At 37.3% G+C, this 24,112-nt stretch overlaps 1 protein-coding gene across 1 annotated transcript; it reads left to right on the forward strand.

Annotated features, from left to right (window-relative positions):
* The first annotated feature begins 134 nt into the window (after window positions 1-134).
* On the forward strand, window positions 135-22,372 carry hepacamb (hepatic and glial cell adhesion molecule b). The gene is made up of 7 exons (XM_007245243.4): window positions 135-324; window positions 10,187-10,528; window positions 13,177-13,458; window positions 14,837-14,930; window positions 15,044-15,126; window positions 15,558-15,628; window positions 17,634-22,372. Exons 1-7 carry the CDS (start codon window positions 237-239, stop codon window positions 18,009-18,011), a joined length of 1,338 nt encoding a protein of 445 aa, XP_007245305.3. The 5' UTR covers window positions 135-236; the 3' UTR covers window positions 18,012-22,372.
* The last annotated feature ends 1,740 nt before the right edge of the window (window positions 22,373-24,112 follow it).

Consider the following 24,112-nt stretch of genomic DNA (forward strand, 5'->3'; position numbering starts at 1 on the left):
GAAACACTGTACAATGCAATAAAAATCTGTACAATCACATGGCACACACATGCTAAACATACAATGAGTCACACATTCCACCACTGTACATATGTGGGTGTGTGATTGTGTTTGTGTGTGAAGCCCTGGCACTGCCCAGTCTGGGGAGGAAAGGCTGCGCTCTGGCTTGGGGGACGTGCTCAGAGTGGACAAATCATGCTAATTGTTTGGGGGAGAGTGCGAGCGTCAGACCCAAGATGAAGGCAGGGAGGAAGGCTCGCTCCAGGACGCTAGCCTCTTTTGCTCTACCGCACCTCTGCTGCCTCCTCTTCCTCTTCCAATCAGGTAAGAGGAGCTGAGATTACCTTTTTCCTGTAGAGAGCAGCAGAATTTAGGCAGAACTGTTGACGTAGAACTTGCTGAAAGTTGTAGCATATTTAGCTTTTACTCCCAGTCTGTCATGTTGTTTTGGTGAACGTATTAAAGGAAAGTTTGTTCAACTTCAGAGATGGTAGTGATGTTGTTGAAATGAATATTTAGCTGTATAATTTCTGCCTTTTTCTGTCTAGCCATAAACCGAACGATCTGCACTAATTAAATAAAAATGTTTTTTTCTTGAATTAATTTCTTATTTAAAGTGCACTATGCACTTAACAAAACAATCCACCCCTATTTTTAGACCTGTCTTTCTCCCATACAATTAAACAGTTTTGTTGTTGCTGTACTTTTTAAGACCATTTTATGTAAACACGTGTTCTGATTGGCTGCCCTGTGTTCTGAGTCATTCAAAACATGTAACAACCTGAAACACTCCTTATCATGTCTTACAATACAATACAATAAAACTGTAAAAGTAAGCAGAAGAACCATGGAGAAGACAAGCCAACTGACTCTTTAGAAGCACAATGCTAATCTAACCTAACCTATATAACATAACATACAGCTGCTGTTTACCAGAATTAGATTTAATTATTACTGTAAGTGTGTACATCAAGTAGCCACTCCCATCTCATTCATTTATGTTCATATTCCTTATCCCGTTTGAATTGTTCATTCTGTAATAAAACTACACATAACTCCCATAACTCTCCCAAGCAAATCTAATCCTATTCAATTAGGGCTTTTATTGCTTCCGTCTTAACAAGCAGTTATACATTACTGTGCTAAAGTCTTACTAAGAGCTTTAGATAAGAGCTAAAACTACAGCTAACAATGTGTGCATAACAAGTTGGGGTGTAGGTGTGCTGGGGATGCCACTGTGTTGGCAATTCACTGCTAAGATAGCAATGAACATCTGATCTTTGATATTTGCCTGGGTTGATTTGAGTCAGTGGCGCACCTGTGTTTTCCGTCGCAAAGATAGCAATATGCCTGAAATTTGCCTGAACCCACCTCACTTCTTGATCACCACGCCCATCAGCGTAGATATATTGACAAGCATTGTTGCTATTTAATCGATGCAGGCAGAATGCATGAAAATAGACTGTTGGTTGGGTGTAAGATAACAATGAGCATTGGGACATGTCTTGCACAGGGTGTAAGATAGGGGCCTTAATCACTTTTGGGTCGTATCTAGGCTCCATGTGCAGGCTACAACCTAAATGGGGCACATATTTAACACATGGGTATCCATATGTGGGGCCAACACGGAATCCATGGACAAAACATTCTGTTTTTTTAGGTGGGCTACCAATACAGGCCCCACATTGTTGTGTTATCAGGGTTCTTATTTCAAAGTTTTTGCAGGTGCGTAAAATACAAAAAATTTCTTTTAAAAATTATTTAGCAAATATTGTGGAATAATTGGTACATTTGGAAATGATGTGCTTACACATCTTTCATGTCAGTAAGTGAGATAATTTGTTTTTTCAATATATTGAATATTAAAAAGTTAAATGTAGTAAAATGAATGTGATACTCATCATTAAAACAAAACAAACACAGGCTTTAATTACCTAATTTTTTATTTTTTTTTTATGTCATTTGGCAATACATGAATGAATTCTCTTGTAAAATTAATGTTTCTCTTTTTTTGTCACTGTAAGTGTTAAAGTCTCACGATAGCCAAGACTACCCTCTGTAGGCGTATACAATTGCCTCTTTGAAACTGACCCTTTAAATGGGAGTTAGAGTTGTTCATTTAACGCCTTCCCTAATTTATGTAAACCAGACGTGGCCAGAAGACAGTAGAAGCAGTGAGAAGATGACACGCGAGAAGCCTAAAAGACAGCAGCTCTCTCAGTGCACTTCATATTGCTGCTTATGACAGTGGGCAGAGTTTGCGGCCCGCTGCTGTTCCCTGCGATCCTCCATGCCGCGGCCGCTTCCGAAGCTGTTTGTGTTGGATTGTTGTCCAGTGTTGTCATTAGAGGAATCAGTGGAGCCCCTGTGCGCTGTTCCTCCGGCCGCCCCGATTGTGCTTGCGCTGTGAGGCTGCTTTTCATAAACGGCCAAGGAGGAAACCAGGCCAAACAATCCGTGCTTTTGTCTCTTCATCCTAGATCGTCCTCTCTCGCTCGCCAAGAGCGGTTGCCAGGGAGATGGGCAGCCTCCACTGGCGTGCTAAAACTTCTTTTAAGAGGAAAGAGAGGCTGTGTCTCTGACCTTTTTCGCGACATGAAAACCCTCTTAAGGCCTTTGTGATGTTTAGGGATTACCAGCGTAGTGTCCCTCATTAGCTTTTACACTCGCAGACTCCTTAAAGTTTACTTACTTGGCAAATTCTGGAGGAGGGTTTCGTTCCAAGATTTCCTGACGACACACTGGCTGCTGCTGCCAGGTGGTCAGCGACCAAATTGTCTTGTTTTGTAGCTTCGATATTTCCACTCCAATTCAGCACAGAGTGTTCCACATGAATTGAGCTGTGCCCATCAGAACAGATGCAAGTAAACGTTTCCAAAAATTCAGGAAAACCTAACAGAAACGTCTTGTTTTGAAGAGTAGAAGAAGGAGCTAATATTTAGTGAGCTGGTTTTGGGCACAGGATTTGACTTGGTTCCTGATATCTCCCGGACACCCCCTGCCAGAGTGTGGGTTTATTTAATTCCATCCAAGAGAACACACCCATGTGATGTGTGATAACACTGCTGGATAACCATGATGTGGAACCATTGACGTGGAATATGATCATTTAACCCTCCTGTTATGTTACAAGTCAAATTGACCCATCTTGAAGTTTGAAGATAAAAAAAAACTCTGCTTGTCTTAATTAGTGTAATAAACATATAATATGAAAATGGTTCATTTCAAATATTTGCAACCACCCCTGTCAAAAACTAAAACTAAACAAAATTGCAATGTTATGTTTCAATGTTTTGTAAAACTACTGTTTTATATGTCGGTCTTTCAAAAGTAATAAAGAAGGTAAACATTAAAAAAAGTTTTAACATTTTTTTTTTATGAAAAACGAGTGCATTATCCTAATTGAACAATTACCTGTTAAAGGTAAGGAACACTATTGCACTAAATATTAATTATATTGATAATAATTAGCAATGGAGTTTGTAATGAAATACTCATACTGCTTGTTAGGATTTTTTCAGATATCGTTTGGATAATTAAACATGCGACAATATGACCCGGGAACACCAGTGCTGGTTTTGACAAATGAACATAATAAGAGGGTTAAATTATTTTAAGCACATTGAAGATTTTTTTTTTTTTGGCACTTGGTTCAGCTGTACTACATTTTCCCAGGCTAAGAAATAATTTGATTTGTACCCTGAGATCATGTGGACCTCTGCCTTGCTCTGCCTTGCTCTACCTCACTCTGCCTCCAGTCACATGATCACAGTCTTATTGAAGCATGATTAGCATCCTCTATTACTGCACATGGATAATACAGTAAGAGTTTGTTGTGATTTAAGCATAATCGTAGCTCTTTCAATGTGTTTACTGTTGAAACTCATATTGCAATAATGTTATAAATACAATTTATCATACAGGCCTAGTTTCACCAATGTCAGATGCCAGTGATGGGCCCAACAAGGTCAGAGATGATAGGACCAGGAGGGCTTAAATGTGGGCCCCATCTGGGTTTTACACTGTACATGTGGCCTAGATGGGACCCATGTGAGATTAGGGTGAGCTGTAGGGTCCATTTAGGAAACACAGCTGGGTCCCAGTAACAACACATGAACAAACCCACTCAGAGCCATCAAACCAAGCTGAACTGCTTATATTTTTGCACCAGGAGTGGCATAAAGTTATCCAAAAGCAGTGTGTAAGACTGGTAGAGGAGTCTTATTTAGCAAATATTGTGGAATAATTGGTACATTTGGAAATGATGTGCTTACACATCTTTCATGTCAGTAAGTGAGATAATTTGTTTTTTCAATATATTGAATATTAAAAAGTTAAATGTAGTAAAATGAATGTGATACTCATCATTAAAACAAAACAAACACAGGCTTTAATTACCTAATTTTTTATTTTTTTATGTCATTTGGCAATACATGAATGAATTCTCTTGTAAAATTAATGTTTCTCTTTTTTTGTCACTGTAAGTGTTAAAGTCTCACGATAGCCAAGACTACCCTCTGTAGGCGTATACAATTGCCTCTTTGAAACTGACCCTTTAAATGGGAGTTAGAGTTGTTCATTTACATCTGGCATAAAGTTATCCAAAAGCAGTGTGTAAGACTGGTGGAGGAGAACATGCTAAGATGCATGAAAACTGTGATTAAAAACCAGGGTTATTCCACTAAATATTGATTTCTGAACTCTTAAAACTTTAGGAATATGAACTTGTTTTCTTTCATTATTTGAGGTCTGAAAGCTCTGCATCTTTTTTAATATTTCAGCCATTTCTTATTTTCTGCAAATAAATGCTCAAAATGACGATATTTTTATTTGAAATTTGGGAGAAATGTTGTCTGTAGCTTATAGAATAAAACAACATTGTTCATTTTACTCAAATATATACCTATAAATAGCAAAAGCAGAGAAACTGATTCAGAAAATGAAGTGGTCTCTTCATTATTTCCAGAAATGTATATAAAGAACTGTATATTATGGAAGCCCATTCCCGCCACCTAAAAAATAAAAATACTCCAGCAATTTTTTATTATTATTAAGTAAATTGCTATCTCAATATTTTGAGATACTAAGTCAATATTTTGAGATACTATCTCAATATTTTGAGATACTAAGTCAATATTTTGAGATACTATCTCAATATTTTGAGATACTAAGTCAATATTTTGAGATACTAAGTCAATATTTTGAGATACTATCTCAATATTTTGAGATACTAAGTCAATATTTTGAGATACTAAGTCAATATTTTGAGATACCTTAAATGCTGGCTGAATATACATGCGGCCACCTGTAGATAATGACCTGGGAATTAGGCCAAAAGTGAGAGCAATAACGTTTTAATTCATATTTAATTTTATTTACATTATATTTCACTCAGAGTTAAACTCTGTCCCTCGCATTGTGTTCTCCCCTTTATTCAGAGCGTTTTCACAGCACTTTGCTTACATGCTGTTTTTTACTGTTAAAATGCGACATCTACAGGCGGCCGCATGAATGTTCAGCCAGCATTTAAGGTGGAACGGAAATCTGAATAAGACACTGGCGAATAAGAAGCTAACTTCAGCCTCGTCCAAGATCCGGAGGCTTATTTTGATATTGTGTGATTCCTCTAAAAGTTCCAATATTTCATGATTTGTGAATCCACGTCTGAAGTAGTCCTCAATCCATTTTGCATCTTTGTCTCACCTGCTTCTGTCTCTGTACAGCCTACTAGTATCTCAAAATATTGAGATAGTATCTCAAAATATTGACTTAGTATCTCAAAATATTGACTTAGTATCTCAAAATATTGAGATACTATCTCAAAATATTGAGATAGTATCTCAAAATATTGAGATAGTATCTCAAAATATTGAGATAGTATCTCAAAATATTGACTTAGTATCTCAAAATATTGACTTAGTATCTCAAAATATTGAGATACTATCTCAAAATATTGAGATAGTATCTCAAAATATTGACTTAGTATCTCAAAATATTGACTTAGTATCTCAAAATATTGACTTAGTATCTCAAAATATTGAGATAGTATCTCAAAATATTGACTTAGTATCTCAAAATATTGACTTAGTATCTCAAAATATTGAGATAGCAGTTTACTTAATAATAATAAAAAAACATTTTGCTGGATTATTTATTTTTTTTAGGTGGCGGGAATGGGCTTCCATAGTATATTGCCACTGTTCAATGTAAAATGAGTATTTCCAGCATGTTTACTTTACAGGAGAAAGCAAAAATGCTCTAAACTGTAAAATATGAGTTTTTCACATAATTGTTCTATTGTTCTATTAATTGTTTTTCACGTAATTGTTCATTTCTATTGGAGCATATTCTATTTCTTTCTTCCAGAGTTATTAACACACTGTACAGATCAGCTACAAGCTTTAAATGACAGAGAAAAATAAAAAACAGAAATATGTTTTGCACAGCAGCGATATATAGTTTATACCAACAGAATGATCAAGAATGATCAGAAATAACATTTTAATAATATTTTCTTTCCCCATTAATGTTGGCATTTTGAAAATGCAAGGTTGTAGATTTGTCAGATTTTTATCACCTCCAATGTAGACATTTATAAATGAGTGAATTTTACTTATATGGCTTACTTACTTCACAGATTCCAGAAAAGTGGTTCCAGGGGTTCACACTCATCCCACTGAGATGCTAACAAAGTGATTGGTTTGGTGTGAAATGGTTCCTGTGGAGAAATGTTACAAATCAGATTTCTTCACTGTAGTGTTAATAGGAAGCAGAAATTGCAATGCATTTCACACCAAAGCAATTTGTATCACATTTCTTACTGTACATCTTAATCATTCTGAATTAGGAAGATAAACTGACATGCCAAAAGTCATGGGACAGGAATTAGTATTGTCTACTATGGTTTTAGCCATGTCCCATAGAAGATAAAAAATCTCTGCACTGAACTGACCTGAGTTGCTTGTCTTTTGCATAAACAATTCTAGCCAGAAGCCAATAGTCACAATCATTACCACTCACTGCACTGTCCACTGTGGGTAGTAATAACTTCTAACCCTGGAATTCCTGGTTCGAACACAACACTCTTAAAACTCGATAATTTAACACATCGCCTTGCCATGAGCATGCTGACCAGGGTTTAACTCTTTCTCTCGCGAGATAAAAACCCTCACAAAATATACATGTGTGGGTGTTGCCAAGCTGTCCTCTGCGGTAAAACCGCTATGCCTTTTTTAACTTTTGACATGTCATTGTTCATTGCATTTTGATTTTATTATTGACATTTATTATGCAGTTCATAAAAAAAAAAAAAAAAAAAAAGATTTTATTTTTCTGTGAAATACCCATATGGTAAATTAAATGGCAAAAAGCCTTTTTAATTTATATTTCTCACATATGACCCGTGCTTAAGTGAATAATAAAATTGCAAATAAAGTGATTTATTGATTTCATTTTTAATTTTGTCATAATATTTTCACACATGTTTGGAAAAAGAAAGTGCAAAATGGCATTTGCATTTTCATTTTAGTGTTTTTATTTAATTTTGATTTTTGGCAGGATTTTCCTACCATATATTTCCACTTCAATCCCACCTTATTTTTTTTAAAGACAGCATTCACAAGACCTTTAAGAGACTTGCATAAGATCAGCTCAGATCAGATCAGATAATATTTTATTAATCCTACAGTGGATTACTGTAAATTACATGGAAGTAGAATGATGTAACAACACTTAGAATACACTATAAACATGATAATCAATAAAATAAAAAAAAATATCAAAAAAATAAGAATATTAATGTACATAAACATTGACAAAATACTGAATTCATCTTAATTTCTAAGGTAAAATGACAAATGACAAATTATAAATGGTAAATGAGAGTTTATGTAGGTTTATGTCAGTTGTAATGAATGTCTTACATACTGGTCTCATGTGGCCTCATTAATGCTGTCTTTACGTATGGTGTTACCTATTGTCTATCCTTTAAAGCTCCTGTGTTTCCCTTTAATTGCCATGTGCTGCACGCGAGTTGGAGTGTGCGTGTAGTTCATGGTGAAGGTAATGTTGCGGTTCAGTCTGAAGAGCGTTGTTGTAGCTTAATAAGTAAGGTTGCAGCTGAACCCTTGCAGAGACAAGGAGAGGCTTTGACAGAGTCAGCAGCATGCTTATTAAAACAGACAAGTTAAGTACTGTCTTCATTCAGCGTGGGAGGCTGATGAGAAGAGTAAATGAAAAAGCGTGATGTAGAAACACCGTTAGCCACTGATATTTGCTTGTTTACTACTTGCTGTTGTCGGCTTTTATCACTTCAGCCTGGTCTTTAGACCCCTGTCAAGCACTGAACAATTTAACAGTTTTCAACAGTCAGAAATGGGTCAATATCAATATAACATGCCTTTTGTATTAGCAGCATAGTAGTGTATTATACTGTACATAGAATATAGAGGAATCTTAATCTTCGCTTTAAAGTACATTTTATTCATTTTATACTTTTTTGTATTAATGTTTTTTTTTTGTTTTGCCATGTCTGCAGTGATAAATAATTTTGAATAATTATTATGAAGTTGAATAATTATTTAAATTTGTTAAAGCTGATGTCCGTAAGTTTTGGGATTTAAGGCCCTCTCTGGTAAGAATGGGTAATTGCACCAAGCATGAGGAAGAATCGTTTTAAACTGGGCGGGTGTGATGCGGTCTCCTTTCAGAGCGGATTATTCTGATTCCAGGTTATGTTCAGTCAGAGAGAGACAGTGTGCTCAGTCAGAAACTTCACTCCTTCATTACTTTGTTTTTACTATGAGTGAATGATCTACTGAGCTCTGAGTTTCCTCTTCTGAAGTCTCCATTGCTCCACCAGCCACTTATGTTCAGAAAAACTGAGCCGGATCCTCTTTTAGAGGCTGTTCATGTGATGTAAGTACGTAAAGATGCCTGACGTGGCCAGAAGAACTCTGCAAAAAGAGACCCAACACCGCAGTTTTTAGAATGAATATATTAGTGTTAGCAGGGATAATTGTATGGTCATGAAGATGTTTTTAAATAATTTAGACACTTTAATTACGGTATTAATTTAGCAATTTTCATTTAAATATTAAGCTATTCAATCCTCGGTTAACCCCACCTCTGTTAAAATCATAAGCATCAGAACCTTTACACTGTTTTATTTTCAAGCAATTCAGCAATTAATTAAATTTATCATAATAATTTCACTTAATATTTATCATGGTGTCTGCATATTGACCTTACGTAAACCATGAGCTGTCCACGCTGTCGTAAAATCTTAAGATAATTAAAACAATTTTAGAAAATCAAAAGATGTCTTTGAAACAGAACCAGATCATCACACACAATTCATAAATTGGTCAACCACATTTTTATTATATCACATTTTTTCCTAAAATTGTCTGCATTTTCTTTGTCCACCCTGTTGTGCAGCTTGCCATGACCAGGTGGATGCATGCAAGTAATGCAAGCAAGTTGTCATATTTAACCAAACCTCAGACAATTGCAGACGTAAACAACAGTGTTTAATAGCAAAAGGGGCAGTACAAAGAGTAGTCGAACAAACAGGGTATATACCGAAAAACAGATGCATACAGAGAAAAACATACCGTAACGGGGTACACAGTCCAGGGTCTAACACGGGCAGGGCAATATCAGAGATAAGACAAAAATCTAAGTAGAATAAACGGTCCAATTGTCAGAAAAACATGAATAGAGCGGAAAAACAGGGCAGGAAAAAATCGAAGTCGGGGTACACAGAAAAAAGGTAATACACGGAGTAACAAAATAGAGATCAGAGAAATGCGTTGTAATGCGGGACGAACCAAACAATACTCAGCGAGTAGTGAGAGTTCTGAGCAACCTTAAGTACCCGGTAAAACAGGTGTCAGTAATTTGGAGAATTGCTTCCTGGAAGCGTCACATGATCGTCAGAGTCTCTGTGTGGTGTGTTCTGGGTATTGTAGTCTTGCGGTGCAGAATCGCTGATAGAGCTAAGTGTGGGGGGAAACGAGAGCGCTGACAGTGCCAGGCGTGACACAAGTAAAAATATTATTATTAAAAGTTATTTAGCTGTTTTTTTTTCCCCTGTAGCCAAACAAATGAAACGTTTTTAGGTCCAAAAGGCACAGTATTCTGATAATGAAGTCATACAAGTTGTCCAAATCTTTTTTTTGCACAGGGGGCGTTGAAGGGGTGAACATCACCACTCTTGGGACTCTGATCCGAGGCACAGTGGGCGGGGAAGCGCTGCTCTCTGTTCGATACTTCAGCACCAGTCTGGACCCACCAGTCATCAAATGGCAGCTGAAGAGAGACAAGCCGGTCACTGTGGTTCAGTCCATCGGCACAGAGATCATCGGTAACCTGCGGCCGGAGTACAGAGACCGCATCCTGGTGTTTGAGAATGGCACACTTCTGCTCCACAACCTTAAACTTTCTGACGAGGGAACGTACGACGTGGAGATCTCCATCACTGATGACACCTTTACAGGAGAAGGCAGCATCGAACTCACCGTGGATGGTAGGATTTTATGCCTTTGCCTTTGTATGACTTAAAGGATTCATGTGCTGATTTTTTAATTAGTATGAAATGCTTCAAATATGCGCCGTCTCACTGCACCTAGAAGGAAGTGTCAGATTGTAATGCTATTGAGAAGGAACCCTTGTTTATATTTATTTACATATGCAAAAGTTGAGTGCAATACGTGTGTTACGTCTATACGTAAATCAACATGCCAAATAATTCTCTAATCCACCCTATGCAGGCTGAATATTCACACAGTTCCTGCTGATGTCGCATTACAAATGAGGTGTTTAGGGACAGGTCTAACGATGTGGTTAGCAGTGGCATAGTATCTGTGTCTTAAAGGAAAGCACTTAAGATAGCAGCGATATGTGGATAAGCATCCTGTTGGAATAGTGCACCGAAATGCACCGCCGTAAACGTAAAGTTTGGCTATCAAAGTGTCTATAACGAGAGATCTGGAATCATACAAAATTGACCCCAGACCAAAAATGGCTCATTATGGTTCCAACCACAGTGCCTCCACACATGGATTCATTGGTTGTCTCCACCAAGACAAAAGCAGGATTCATCACTGAAGATGGCCTGGTGGTATTCTGAGTCACTTCATGACAGTCTAGCATGACTACCCACCAGTGATGTCAGTAACGCGTTACTCTAATCTGAGCCTTTTTTTCAGTAACGAGTAATCTAACTATTTCCAATCCAGTAATCAGATTAAAGTTACTTATTTAAGTCACTGTGCGTTACTCTCTCTCTCTCTCTCCACCTCATCTCCTCCACACACACCGCTCCCTTACCCATTCCCCCTCCGCTCTTCCCCAATCACACGCGTCTCGCTTTCTCCCCTGTCTCTCTCTCTCGCGCTCGGTGTGTCTTTAGTTTCCGCCCGTTTTCGTTTTTCGCCAGTTCTCTTTATAAAGGCATTTTTGCGGCCGCGTCCCAATTCACTAGCCAGGGAAGCGGTCTGCCACAAATTTGATTGGCAGAGGAGAGCATTTAAAGATTTTACACCACACGTGATTGGAAGTTCACTGTGGCGCAGAGCGCACATACCGTAAAGACAAGAAAAGTTCCGGTGCTTTAAATGAACACTGTCAGAATTAAATCCTTCTCAGTAGTTGGGTCCGGTATGGGTCCGTATTGGACAACGTCTGGGTCCGGACCCGGACCGCAGTCTGCAAATATGTGATCCCTGGTCTACACCCATATACACGGTTCTGTTTTATAAAACCACTCCTTGCTGCCCTGCAGAGAACAACAAGTTCAATGTTCAGTTTTACAGTGTTAAATATGTCAGGTCAAGAAAGACTTTCTTTATTTTATATATTTTTTATAAAAACAAGTATTTATGTTTAGTAAAATCAAGAAAGACCATATTTAATTTTTTATTTAAAAAAATATTTATGTTAAGTTAATTTTTTTATTTTTATAAAAAAAAACGTATTTTTTTTAGGAAATAGTTCAACTTAATAGAGATAAATTGTTGCTGTTAAAAATGCATTTTCCAATAAAGGGAGTATTGGCAAAACTGGTTATAATGTTTATGTTAAGGCGGCGGGAGGTGGTGTCTGCAGCTGCTTAAAGTAACTAATAAAGTAACTTGTAAAGTAACTTAGTTACTTTTAAAATCAAGTAATCCATAAAGTAACTAAGTTACTTTTTAAAGCAGTAATCAGTAATCGGATTACTTTTTCAAAGTAACTATACCATCACTGCTACCCACCAAGTTTCATTCTAGTTGGTTGATTCCTTCTATGTGCAACTATTTTTTATTGACATTGGATAAAAGCAACATCATAAAATTAAATTTAAAGGATCAACTTTACACTGTAGATTGTTGTCTGCCCAACCCCTCCTTCTCCACATGCGAAGCTCGTAGGGGTTGCCATGTAGAGTATGCTGAACCTTAAACCTACATGAATGAGCGCAAGACAAGTTCTAAACTTTTGCAATGGCAACATATAATCATATTTTTGTCTAAATTGAGTCAAAATAGATTCCAATGTTTGGTTTCTATCATATATTTCTGTCATGATGTTGGCTGCTAAACAGGTTTGGCCCATCTACTCTCCTGTAATGTTAATGTTAATGTAATGTAATGTTATGTTTTTTATGACTTTTCCTTTTGCCTTCAAGGCAAATTTTCATGATCATATGATTTTTAAAACATCAGTGCAGACATGGACAGTAAAACCAAAAATCAACTAAAACTACAATTAAAATTGATTACAGTAGGTCTAAAATCAATCTGATTACATGTTGACACACAATCTTCAATAATAAAATGTGTGTCAGATCCTGAGAGCTCCATTGTGTGGGACTAAATTATGAATTAACTCTGAGCTGATGTATTGGTACCTTAAAATAGATTTTCTCCATCAATAAAAAGATTTGTAGACCAAATTTTCATGACTTTTCCAAAACTTTTTAGGTGTTTTTATTTTTCCAAAACTTATCCAGGCCTGGAAATTGCTATTTTAAAATTCCATGACTTTTCCAGGTTTTTCAAGACCGTACGAACCCTGACTTTAGCATGTTGTAACATGATGGTATTGGCAAGGACTAGTCTGGATCACTTTACCTATCTCAAACACTCACTGCTATGATAACATGAATGCAAGTTCTTTCTTTTTTTTCTCCAGAGCCAATATCAAGACCCTACATAGATGCAGTCACTTCCACTGTTCTGGAACTCACAGAACACTTCACTATGAACTGCTCGCATGACATGGGCACCAAGGCCACTTACAGCTGGACAAAGGGAGGCAAGCCACTAGCAAATGACACTCGCTTGATATTCTCTTCAGACCAAAAGGTCCTGACCATTACACGAGTGCTGATGGTGGATGATGATGTCTACAACTGCCTGGTGGAGAACCCTATCAGCAGTATGAAGAGTGTTCCGATCAAGGTCACGGTTTATAGTAAGTGAAGATGGCTTTAAATTCAGCTCTTTACAAATACTTAAGAGTGTTAAGAGGATTCTCAAATTGATTGAACAACATTTCTTTCATTGCCTTTACTGACCTGTAATAGAGAAAATAACATTTCTAGCAATGGTACATCAGACACAGCATGCTGGTCGCTGCACTATGTAACTGTACTGTATATCCCAAGTCATCTTTGTATAAAAAAAGCACAAAAAGAAGCCTGTCTTTCTTGAGGGACAGATCAAATTTCCTGACAGTAGGGCGATCCTAGATGCAAGAAATACTGAGGCCAAATCCCATTTCACCCCTTCTTTTTTAGTGTAACACTGTTCCAAGGGGAAGGGGTGAAATCCTCCCCCTAAGAACTGGGTCAACCTTTGTGTACCCGGTACAACTTTAGGGCATTGTATGTCTTCAGAAAGGGGGTAGAGGGTGCTTAAAATACTTATTATTGTCCATTCCTTAATTCCTCTGTAAAGGGGAGCCGAAATAAGCTTTAATTATATTTATTTTATTTTTCCGTTCCGCCTTAAATGCTGCAGCCCCCTCCATCTGTTGCACCATTTAAGGTTGAACGGGAATGTTAGCTAGCTAGCTAGTTACTGAGACAAACTACTTATAATTTTTTTTTTTTGCATGTTATGAAGAATTCGTCCATAAACCATTGAAATTACACACTAAACTATTGTAATATATTGCTAATTGTCACTTTTAACAAGGGCAATACTTACATTTGTGGGTTTCTTTGGTCGCTTGTTCCGCCATCTTACCAGTGATTCTCATAGCCCTTTGTTTGAAGTGTGCCTCTGAAAAAAATCGTTTGAAGGGTTAACCAGCCCTATTCCTTTCCTCTACCCCTCCAGCCTAACAAGATTTGGGACACAAACAGGGGGGTAGGGGTAAGGCCAAGAATTGAAATTGGATTGGGCCTTATTCTCATTAGTGAAATCATTTTACTGCTGCTGTAATCTTTCCCACCGTTCAATCAAGCGACAAACAGACATCTGTAACTTTTGATTTAAAAAAGCAAGACAAAACAAACCTACTATCACTCACAATTAAATAGTCTCTTACAATAACTTCTGGGACAATATATTGTCCATGGAAAACAGTTATCATGACAACTATATGTGTAAATAAACAAAAACACAGCCCAATCACAAATTGTTCAATATGGCATGTAGATTCAAGATATTCTAATATTCAATTTTCATTCAAATTTCATTCATAGTTAATTGCTTTAATTATTAAATAGCTCAGTATCAAAAACAGAAAATTAATTAGATACTCTGAAAAAGTAATAACGTATTTTATATTTATTTTGGGTTATAGAATTTGGAGTTTTTTTAAATCTTCATGTTGTGTTTTTTAGGAAGAAGTTCTCTTTACATCATACTCTCCACAGGGGGGATATTCCTCCTAATCACCCTGGTAACTGTGTGTGCATGCTGGAAACCAACAAAAAAGTAAGAAACCATTTCCTTTTAACCTTTTCCACAGAACAAAGACAATACCTGCATTTACTCTGTTGTAATGAGTATTTTTCAGTATTTATAAGTATTTATGTTCTCTGTTCCAGAAGTAAAAGACAACGGGCCAAAACAAAAGTACCGAGATCCGTCCCTCCAAGCCATCACATAATACATGAGGATAAGCCAGAAGGTAAACAATAGAGCAAACATATGTTTTTTTCTTGTTATGCTAGAGCAGCTAACAAATGGATGAAAGGAAGAAGATCTTAAAGTTAGAGCTTATTTGCATATCAACAATGTCCATTATTTTGTATGCCTAGAACACAGCAGCTGTTCATTACAGAAATGTTTCAAACTCACTTGTTAAAAAATCTCATTAACTTAAACTACATTAAAAATTTGCACATAATGGTGCTGTAGATAGATAAACAGATTTACTGTATTTTACAATACACTGTAGGTCTAAATAAAAAAAAATGGGGGAAAAAAATTACAGTTTTTCCTGTTTTCATTACAGTACAACATCAACAATGGCTTTTAAAATCAATAAGCAGGTGCCATAACAATTGTTTGTCCATATAATGCCGAATGTTTTGCAATGTGTAAATGTGTTTTTTTTAGATGACGTTATCCCTATAATGACGGACCATGAGCACAGGAACCCAGTATCACTTTACATCCTGAAAGAAAAGGTACCATGACATCACCATCCAACTCATTAACTCAACACCTCTCAGTTTAACACACTTATGCCCAGAAATAGCTGTTCGAGTGGATAAGTGGCACATTACCACAATGTGGTTAGAAACTTATGATTCAGCTAGTGATTCAGCCTTCATCTCTACCTCTGCAGAACTTGTTCCACAGTGTTTCTCACAAAGGGGCTTCGGCTTTACATTTATACATCCCACATGGATGATAATACATACGGTTTCATGGGTTATTATGCCCTGGCTGACATAGGTGCATGAGGATGCATAACCGCACTAAACATTGTAATGAATAAACATGTCAGATTGCAACTAATTGTTACTATTTTTATGATTAAACTTCCTGGTAAAAATCAGACTAAGATTAAATTGTTCTTTCTATAGTGTTGTCAGTTGTGATCCCACATGCTTGTCACAAAGTCACAATATGCACATAAACCCACTTAGTTGATTAACTTATATATTTAAAAGGCATGGACTTCACATTATGGAAAACATTACACGTGCAATTGTAGGATTTCACGAAGAGTAAGGTTGACTTGCTTGAAAAGGATCAATTGAATTTACGCATTTATTTAATGTATTACATTTATTGAATTAATGCAGTAGTCAGTACAGATTAATCATCATAGCCATCCAAAAACTGAAAAGAGTATGTCAAATGTTACAGTAAATAATGCAAAATCATGCTGCTGCTCCACTGACCTGAAATACAGCAATAGTGCCTCTTTAGTTGCTACTCCAGGTTCAGCAACCCAGAAAACTGTCACCATGCTTGCAGACCAGTTAAAGCCACAAACTCAATCAAAAACCTGATCATGATGAGCTGGCCATGCTGTTCTTTTAGCTGAAAATAATACTACAGGGTAGTGGTTAGCTATAGTGTTAGCAGATTAGCTTATCAGAAATAATTGAAGTAATTCATCTTGTTGTTATAATAGATCCCACCCTTCTTGTCATTTGTGTTCCCACCTGTCTTATTTGTAATCAGCCCCTTCATTATCTTCCCCAGGTGTCTCTTATCTGTGTCTGTGTATATTGTTCTTTGCCATGCATTTTGGACCCACAGTTGTGCTTTGTTTGTTCCCTCTGTGTTATTGGTTTGTTTTAGTGTATTATCTTTATTTGGTTTGTTGGTTGGGTTGACTTTTTTCATTTTTGTTAACCTTTGCTTTTCTAACTTGTCCTTTATTGTTGTTTTTTATTGTTGTTCAGGAATTGGTCGCTTGTTAGATTTTTCTATGGCTTCAATTTAAAATGCTTTGCACTTGCATCTGGCTTTCGACTCGATACAATGTCCCAACTAATTCACTACAGGTATTGGTGGTGGGATGAAGGATTGTTGGAATTTTCTTCATTATACCACCCATTTGTTAGACTATAAAAAGAAGGGGTGGGACAAAATATCCATATTGATATATAGTATTGTTTTCATCTGCGATATGTGGCATTAAATGCTGATATTTTAATTGAAACATAGTCACTCTAAACTCCTGCTCTAAGACTTGCTCCATAATTTGACTTACTAAAGTTACTGCTACATTACTCCACGTGGCAGCGCAAATTAAATGAATAGGGTGAACCTTGCAGTAAAGAATACTAGTTGTCAAATCCTGTGAAACTGTCACCAATAAATACAAAATCACAGTATCAATATTATTGTTACTGTAGGCAATGTATCGTGATAACGATATATTGTGAGACTCTCTGTGATTTCCACCCCTAAAAACAGCTTTTATAAATCAATTTTCAAAGAATTTTGTGATTAATTTAAAATTTTATGGTAAATTTATTAGGTAAAATTCAACTTGATGTTAATTTAATATAAGGCAATATGTCTCCACACTGTGTTGAAGTCGGTGTATATTTCTATGTAGCAAAACACAGCCTAAACGAGCTGTTCATCATAAGCAGGAATTGTCTTTAAATAGCCTGGAGAACAGACTGTGTTTGCTGTGGGAGTGAATGTGTTCCTGTCTGCCCTTAGGACCCTCCTGGCGAAGAACCAGCATCAGTATGCAAAACATGCACCTCCAACGGTGGGGGCAGCAGCGTTAGCTCCCCCAGCTACAGCAGCACTGTGGCTCCGCCCCCGACCCGTTCTCCAGACCCGCCGTCGCGCTCTTCTCGCCGCTACCCGCGCACCCCCACCAACTCTCCACCCATGCACCATTACCACCGCAGGCAAGGCCGCAGCCGCAGCCGTAGCCGCAGCCGCAGCCGCAGCCCCGGCACCCCCTCCCCGTCCCAAAACCGCAGCAACAGCCGTCCCTCCCAACGACCCCCTGTGCCCTCGCCTCCCAGCCTCAAGCGGCCGCCCACCCCCGAATCAGAGCGCAGCAGCAGCGGCTCACCGAAGACCTGAACGAACACCTCCGCCGAGCCCGAGTTCTGCTTACACAGATACAGAGCCTTCTCATGAACTACTGGCAACTTCCGGACTTGTTTACAAGACAGATGTAAATATGTAAATACAGAAGATACCTGGGTTTTTCCTTTCAAATGCATATCTGTATCTTTATTTACTTCAAAAGACTCGCATCCTACATTGTCCATGACTGATTTATGCCCTGAGGACCAGCTATGATATTTGTTTGGTTTTTATACACCATAGCAGTCATAACTCTTTTTTTCAATACTCTCAAAAATCAAGGTGCTGCAGAGAGTTTTTTTTTTTTATTACATTTTCTTTTTTTTTCTTTTTTATTTCAATTTTTTTCCATTTTCTCCCCAATTTTGCACTGCTAATTACCCAACCCACTCACCAGGAGTCCCCCTATCACTAGTGATGCCCCAACACACCAGGAGGGTGAAGACTAACACATGCTTCCTCCGATACATGTGAAGCCAGCCACCGCTTCTTTTCGAGCTGCTGCGGATGCAGCATTGCCGAGTTGCGAGCAAGCTCGAAGGAAAGCGCAGCGGCTTGGTTCCGGTACATCAGCTCACAGACGCCCTGTGCTGCGGGTATCACCGTGGGAGTGATGTGGGGAGAGAGCGCCATCTACCCACCCGGAGGGAGCAGGGCCAATTGTGCTCCCTCTGAGCACCGGCAGCTTGATGGCAAAGCTACATGAGCTGGGGTTCGAACCTGCAACCTCCCGCTCATAGTGGCAGCGCTTTGTACTGCTCTGACCACTCGGCGCCCCCTTTAATTACATTTTCAACAAAAAAAGAATATATAAATTGGGGCAGTTGGGGTTATTAGAGGTCCCTGACCAACCAATTCTAGCCTGGATACAAGCTTGTGCATGAAAGCTTCCTGTATGTCATCCTGCAGTACATTTGCCAACAGAAGTTGCAGATGGGCTTGTAGATCCTGTACACTCACTCGCATGTTGGCAAAGCTGGTGCCCCAGCTGCTCGAGTCCCATAAATGTTCAATCGGCAATAAGTCTGGCGACCAAGCAGACCAAGGTAGTGTTGGGAATGCTCCTTGCTGTGTATGGATGAAAAATTCCAAATTAAAGTCCTACCATGAGAGTCAACACATGCGGCTGTAGGATGTCCTGCACATCTGTGAGTGTGCCTCGTATCACTACAAGGGGAACAGACAGTCATAGGTCACAGTTGGGGCAGTCATTTTACAGCAAAGGCAGGATTGCAGTGCTCACCATGGATTCCTGTTGGATTCTAAACAATATTTGGATTCATCACAAATGATCATACAGTTCTAATTTGTTGGTCAAAATTAACCTCTCAGAGCCTGTTTATGGCATATGGCATTGCTCAAAGAACCCTTTGCAGCACCTTAGTTGTAGGAGTGTATGACCAGTTTATTATGGAAATATTTTTATTATGATTGACTGCTCTTCACATTGTGTTGTTCAGTCTCAGGATCTGACTAAAATGGATCCTTACTCTCTTTATAGCATTGCACTACTATATAAAGGGACAGCCTGTTTAGTTTATCAAGTAGCTGATACACTGTATATTTTATATGTTTATATCAATTAACATATAAACAAAAAATATTTTTTGATTCTATACCGTTTTGGCTACATCAAACTTTTCCACATCAAAACTACATCAAACTTTTCCAACTCAGTTTTTTTTAAGCTGCTGCTCATTAGTTCTATTTATGAGCTCTCACAAAAATACATAATCTTAGTAAAGTTCAATACCTTTTTTTTTACAGAACAGGTGTACATATGTAAATACACAAAATACATTTCACACAAAGTATCTTTTTTCTTTTCTTTTATTTCCTTTTTCTTTAGAATTGCTGCAATTTTTGTGAAGAATGTACACCTTTTTTATTACTATCCAGTCACAAAAATAACCAAATAGGATGTTTGGTCTTCGATTTATCGGACAGATGTGAATTGTTTAGAAAAAAAAATATTTGGATACACAACTTTTCCATTCATTTCCATTCATTATTATCAACTCATGCTGAAATAATGGTTTCACAGAAGGGCACAACCTAATATAGTTTTGTTTTAATTTTTATAGTCATCTGTTCATTTTCACAGGAATTAGATAGATATATCTCCAGATTCACTCTAAAAAGTCTATTAATTAATGTTACATGCAATCATTTTCACACAGATTATGTTGCATATATGTAAATCCAGTACAGTACATACAGTAAGTAGGTTAGTACAGTCTCCACACAGTGGGGTTAGTTCAACATAGGGAAGCCTTCCCAGAAAGCGTCAGAGAGATCTATTCTTTGGCAGTTATTCTCAACAGGGAGTAGACAAGCTGGGTAAGTGTACATTAACAGTGTAGTTAAATTTGACACTTTTTTAGATTAGATTTAGATTAAGAGGATTGTGAATTGTTCATAATCATGAGATGCTGGAAAGAGGCCTGACATTTTTATTTGTAGATAAAACAAAATCTGTTAGGTAAGATCCAAAAATAATTGACATAATCTTATGAATAATGTATACCTTAAAGGTGCATTCCAGCCTAATATTAAAGTATTTAATGTATTGTTTTTCATATTTATGTAATAGCCTCTGTTGGTTTGAAAGGACCCACAACTTCGTATTTTGTGTTAAAGCTTTCATTACATTTAGATGCACACCTCTGATAAAACATTATTGCTAGTCTAATTGTTATAGTCAAAGTGATGAAGGTAGGCAGTAAGAGTTCACTTGCACTTTTTATAGCCGTGCTACACATCTCTAAACTTTACACTGGTGGGTGTCTCTGTGGTATTTCTGTTATGAATATGAATGAACAGAGTAGGAACTATATAAAACATGTATGAGTCAATAAACATTGATGGTTTATGGTTTCTAATATTAATTTTAGAAATCTCAGAATTAAAACAAAACCTACAAGTAGTCTTGTGCTTTTTATGCTTTTATATTTCCTCTCAATCTCAGACTCACTAGGAAATGATTTACCTTAGCATGTACCTTAGAAAGTACTTATTAGTAACCTGCAAGCTCTGAATGTCTGTTAGTCCACCTTCCAGTTGAAACACAGCAAAATACATCCAATCAAACATCTTACCTCTATGGCTCCACTATATTAGTTATGTCCTTTCTAATAAATATTTAGCCCAATCCCATTTCTGTTTTGTACCCCTACCCCTTGTTTTTGAGTGTAACAATTCCTCTTGGAACAAAGTTACATCCCCTAAAAATTTGGGCAACCCTTCAAGCACTCGATACAGATATAGTTTTAGCTATAGCAGTGGAGATCTAAAGTTCGGCAACCTAGCTGCTGCTGGTAAACTAGTAAAGTTTAGGGCATCATATATCTTCAGAAAGAGGGCAGGTAATGCAGCAATTATTTATTACTGTTCAGTTTTATTCCTTAATTTAATTGATTGTGAGATGAAATTAGCTATTAAAATGATCTCTTGTTGTTCCACCTTAAATACTGTAGCCTATGTCATCAGTTGCACCATTTAAGGTGGATCAGAAAAGTTAATTAGCTAGCTAGCTACTGAAACAAACTACAAGCAAATTCTAGGCTTGTTATGAAGAAAATTACCATAAACCTTGAAACTACACATTAAACTATGATAATATAGTGGTTATTGTCATTTTTATCAAGTAAAATGATCAAATTTGTGGGTTTTTGCCATCTTGCCGGTAATAATCAGTCCTCTGTTTGAAGTGTGCCTCTGAAAAACCTGAGTTTGAATGGTTATGTAGCACCCTACCTCTAGACGTGCAAGACAAAACAGAGAGGTAGGGCTAGGTGGTAGGGCCAAGGGGTGAAATGGGACTGAGCCTTAGAGTTGTTTCCACAGATTGGGGTCTAGTCCAAGATTACACATCTCTTACAATGTAAATCTCCTTTAACATTGCTGTATAGTCCAGGACTATACTCTATACTCAATCCCTATCTGTGGAACTAGTCCTACATTATCTCAAAATGCTTGGACTGTTTCAAAAGCTCTTTCCACCTTAATTATATATGGTGATAATTTTTCCTAGTCTTTTAACTGGAAAATCTCACTCCAGAGCCTATTGTGGCAGCACTGTTTTTTTTGTAGTTAAAAGAACTACAATATAAAATGGATCACATGATAAAAAATGTAATAATTTTATTTCTTTAAGGTTAGCATGTTTACATTTTAACACATGAAAAAAATATTTGTAAAATAAAAAATAGATAGTTTCGAGTTTCGAACCACCATTTTTTTTTTCATCTTTTTCACCCTTTTGTATGCATATTTGTGTTGTTATTTGTAAAGAAGAATGACTCTACTGTACACTTAGCATAAATGTTTAGACATAAAAAAAGGAATAAATGATTTGGTTTTGCAAACATACAGCGTCTTCTGCGGTGTTATTCATCACACTGTGCATTACGTAACTTTGCTGTGGAAATACAGTTCATGCCGTTCTCTCTCTGTGAGAATGCTCTTGCTGAATCATACAAAGGGGACAGTAGGCCCCTTGTTGTGAGTAGATTCGGCCGCTGAGAGCGTGCATTGTGTAGAGAGCGAACAGCCCTCGTGTTGATTCATTCCCATACATAAATGTATAAGCCAGAGATGGCTACAGAAATAGAACAGAGAAAGAGATGGTACATCACATTAGATAATAACACCTATAAAATATATAGTGCTCACATCAGAGGTCAATTACAATTACAGTCGGTGGACTGCTCCTATAGACAACATATATTCATTTTCATCCACAAGATTTCGTTACATTTCCCATCCAAGTCATTATCAAAAGATGTTCAATGACGCTAAGGTCTGGACTCTGAGTGCTTCCAAGTGCTTTTTGGCTTTATTTGATCCAATGAATTTTACACACCCTCCACCACCCTGGACTGACTGTTAACACAAGGTAGGTTGGGTGCATGAATGTATGTTGTTAATCAGAATGAACAACAATCAGAATTCACCAAACAAAGCTGTTTTCCAGTCTTTCGAATTTCAAGGTATGGCAGAAACAACACCATAGCAAGATTACTAATTATTTAATTAAATAGACACATAGAATAGACCCAGTTTTGTCACAGAAAGCATTCTCTCAGTTTGGTATATAAAAGTGAATATTAAAAGGAGGAGAATACCAAAAATAGGCAAGCATCAAGCATATAAATAAAAAAATTCCCAGGGTTCTAATTCTAATGGTTGACTTATGCAAAAGTTTAAGAACTCTTTTTCAAATCACAAGTAGGCAGGCACGCACCCAGGGGCCCAGACCACCAGGGGGCCCCAGAAACTTATGTTATTCAATAATCACTTCCATCAGGGTCACCCTGAATAAGGAGCCCAGAAATAATATCTTAGTAAAACAATTAGCCATTTCAAACTTACCAAACATCCTCCACCACCATTGAGTTATATCTGGCCCAGATGCTCTCTCTCACCTGGCCAAAGTGATCAGTGTGGCCCAGGTTGGCACCCTGGATCTTCTCATCTACCTCTCTAAAGGCCTCAACCCTGCCCAGCTAGTCCACCCTAGACGTCTCCTGTTGCATCCCTTACCTGGACAAATTGAGCAGCCTGGCGTCCAGAGCCCTGGCCCAGCCCATGCCCTACAGGTTTCAGATGTCTGTGTCGAAGCCAGATCTGCCATTAGCAGTAATGAATAATATGCATTAATGGACACTTGGCTAAACCAACATGGCAACAACGCCTTTAGCGCTTTTAACTTAATACTGGACTATGTCTCAGTTTTAGCAGTAAACTGGAGTTTAAAGGTTTTATTTTTTTTTTTAGATCTAAAGCAAAACATTTTCAGCTCTATTGATTTTTCCTCTTCTTTCTCAAAGGTGAAACCTTTAGAAACCTACGAATGTTTTTTGCAGGTGTAGAAACAATACTCACCTTTCTCTGGTTTATCTTATACTTTTAATAGTTACAGAGTTATGTATGTCATATGTGTAATATACAAATTAAGTGTGTAAGTGCAGTAGTGAGTGCATCTGTTTCAGTAATGCTTTATCACAGTTGGTTAATTGACCATTTTTAAATCCATTTCCAAAGTTTATTTCCCTTTTTTTTTTTTTTTTTTTTACAATATTTATAATTCTTTT

Source organism: Astyanax mexicanus, chromosome 1, assembly GCF_023375975.1.
Source record: "Astyanax mexicanus isolate ESR-SI-001 chromosome 1, AstMex3_surface, whole genome shotgun sequence".
NCBI lineage: Eukaryota > Metazoa > Chordata > Actinopteri > Characiformes > Acestrorhamphidae > Astyanax > Astyanax mexicanus.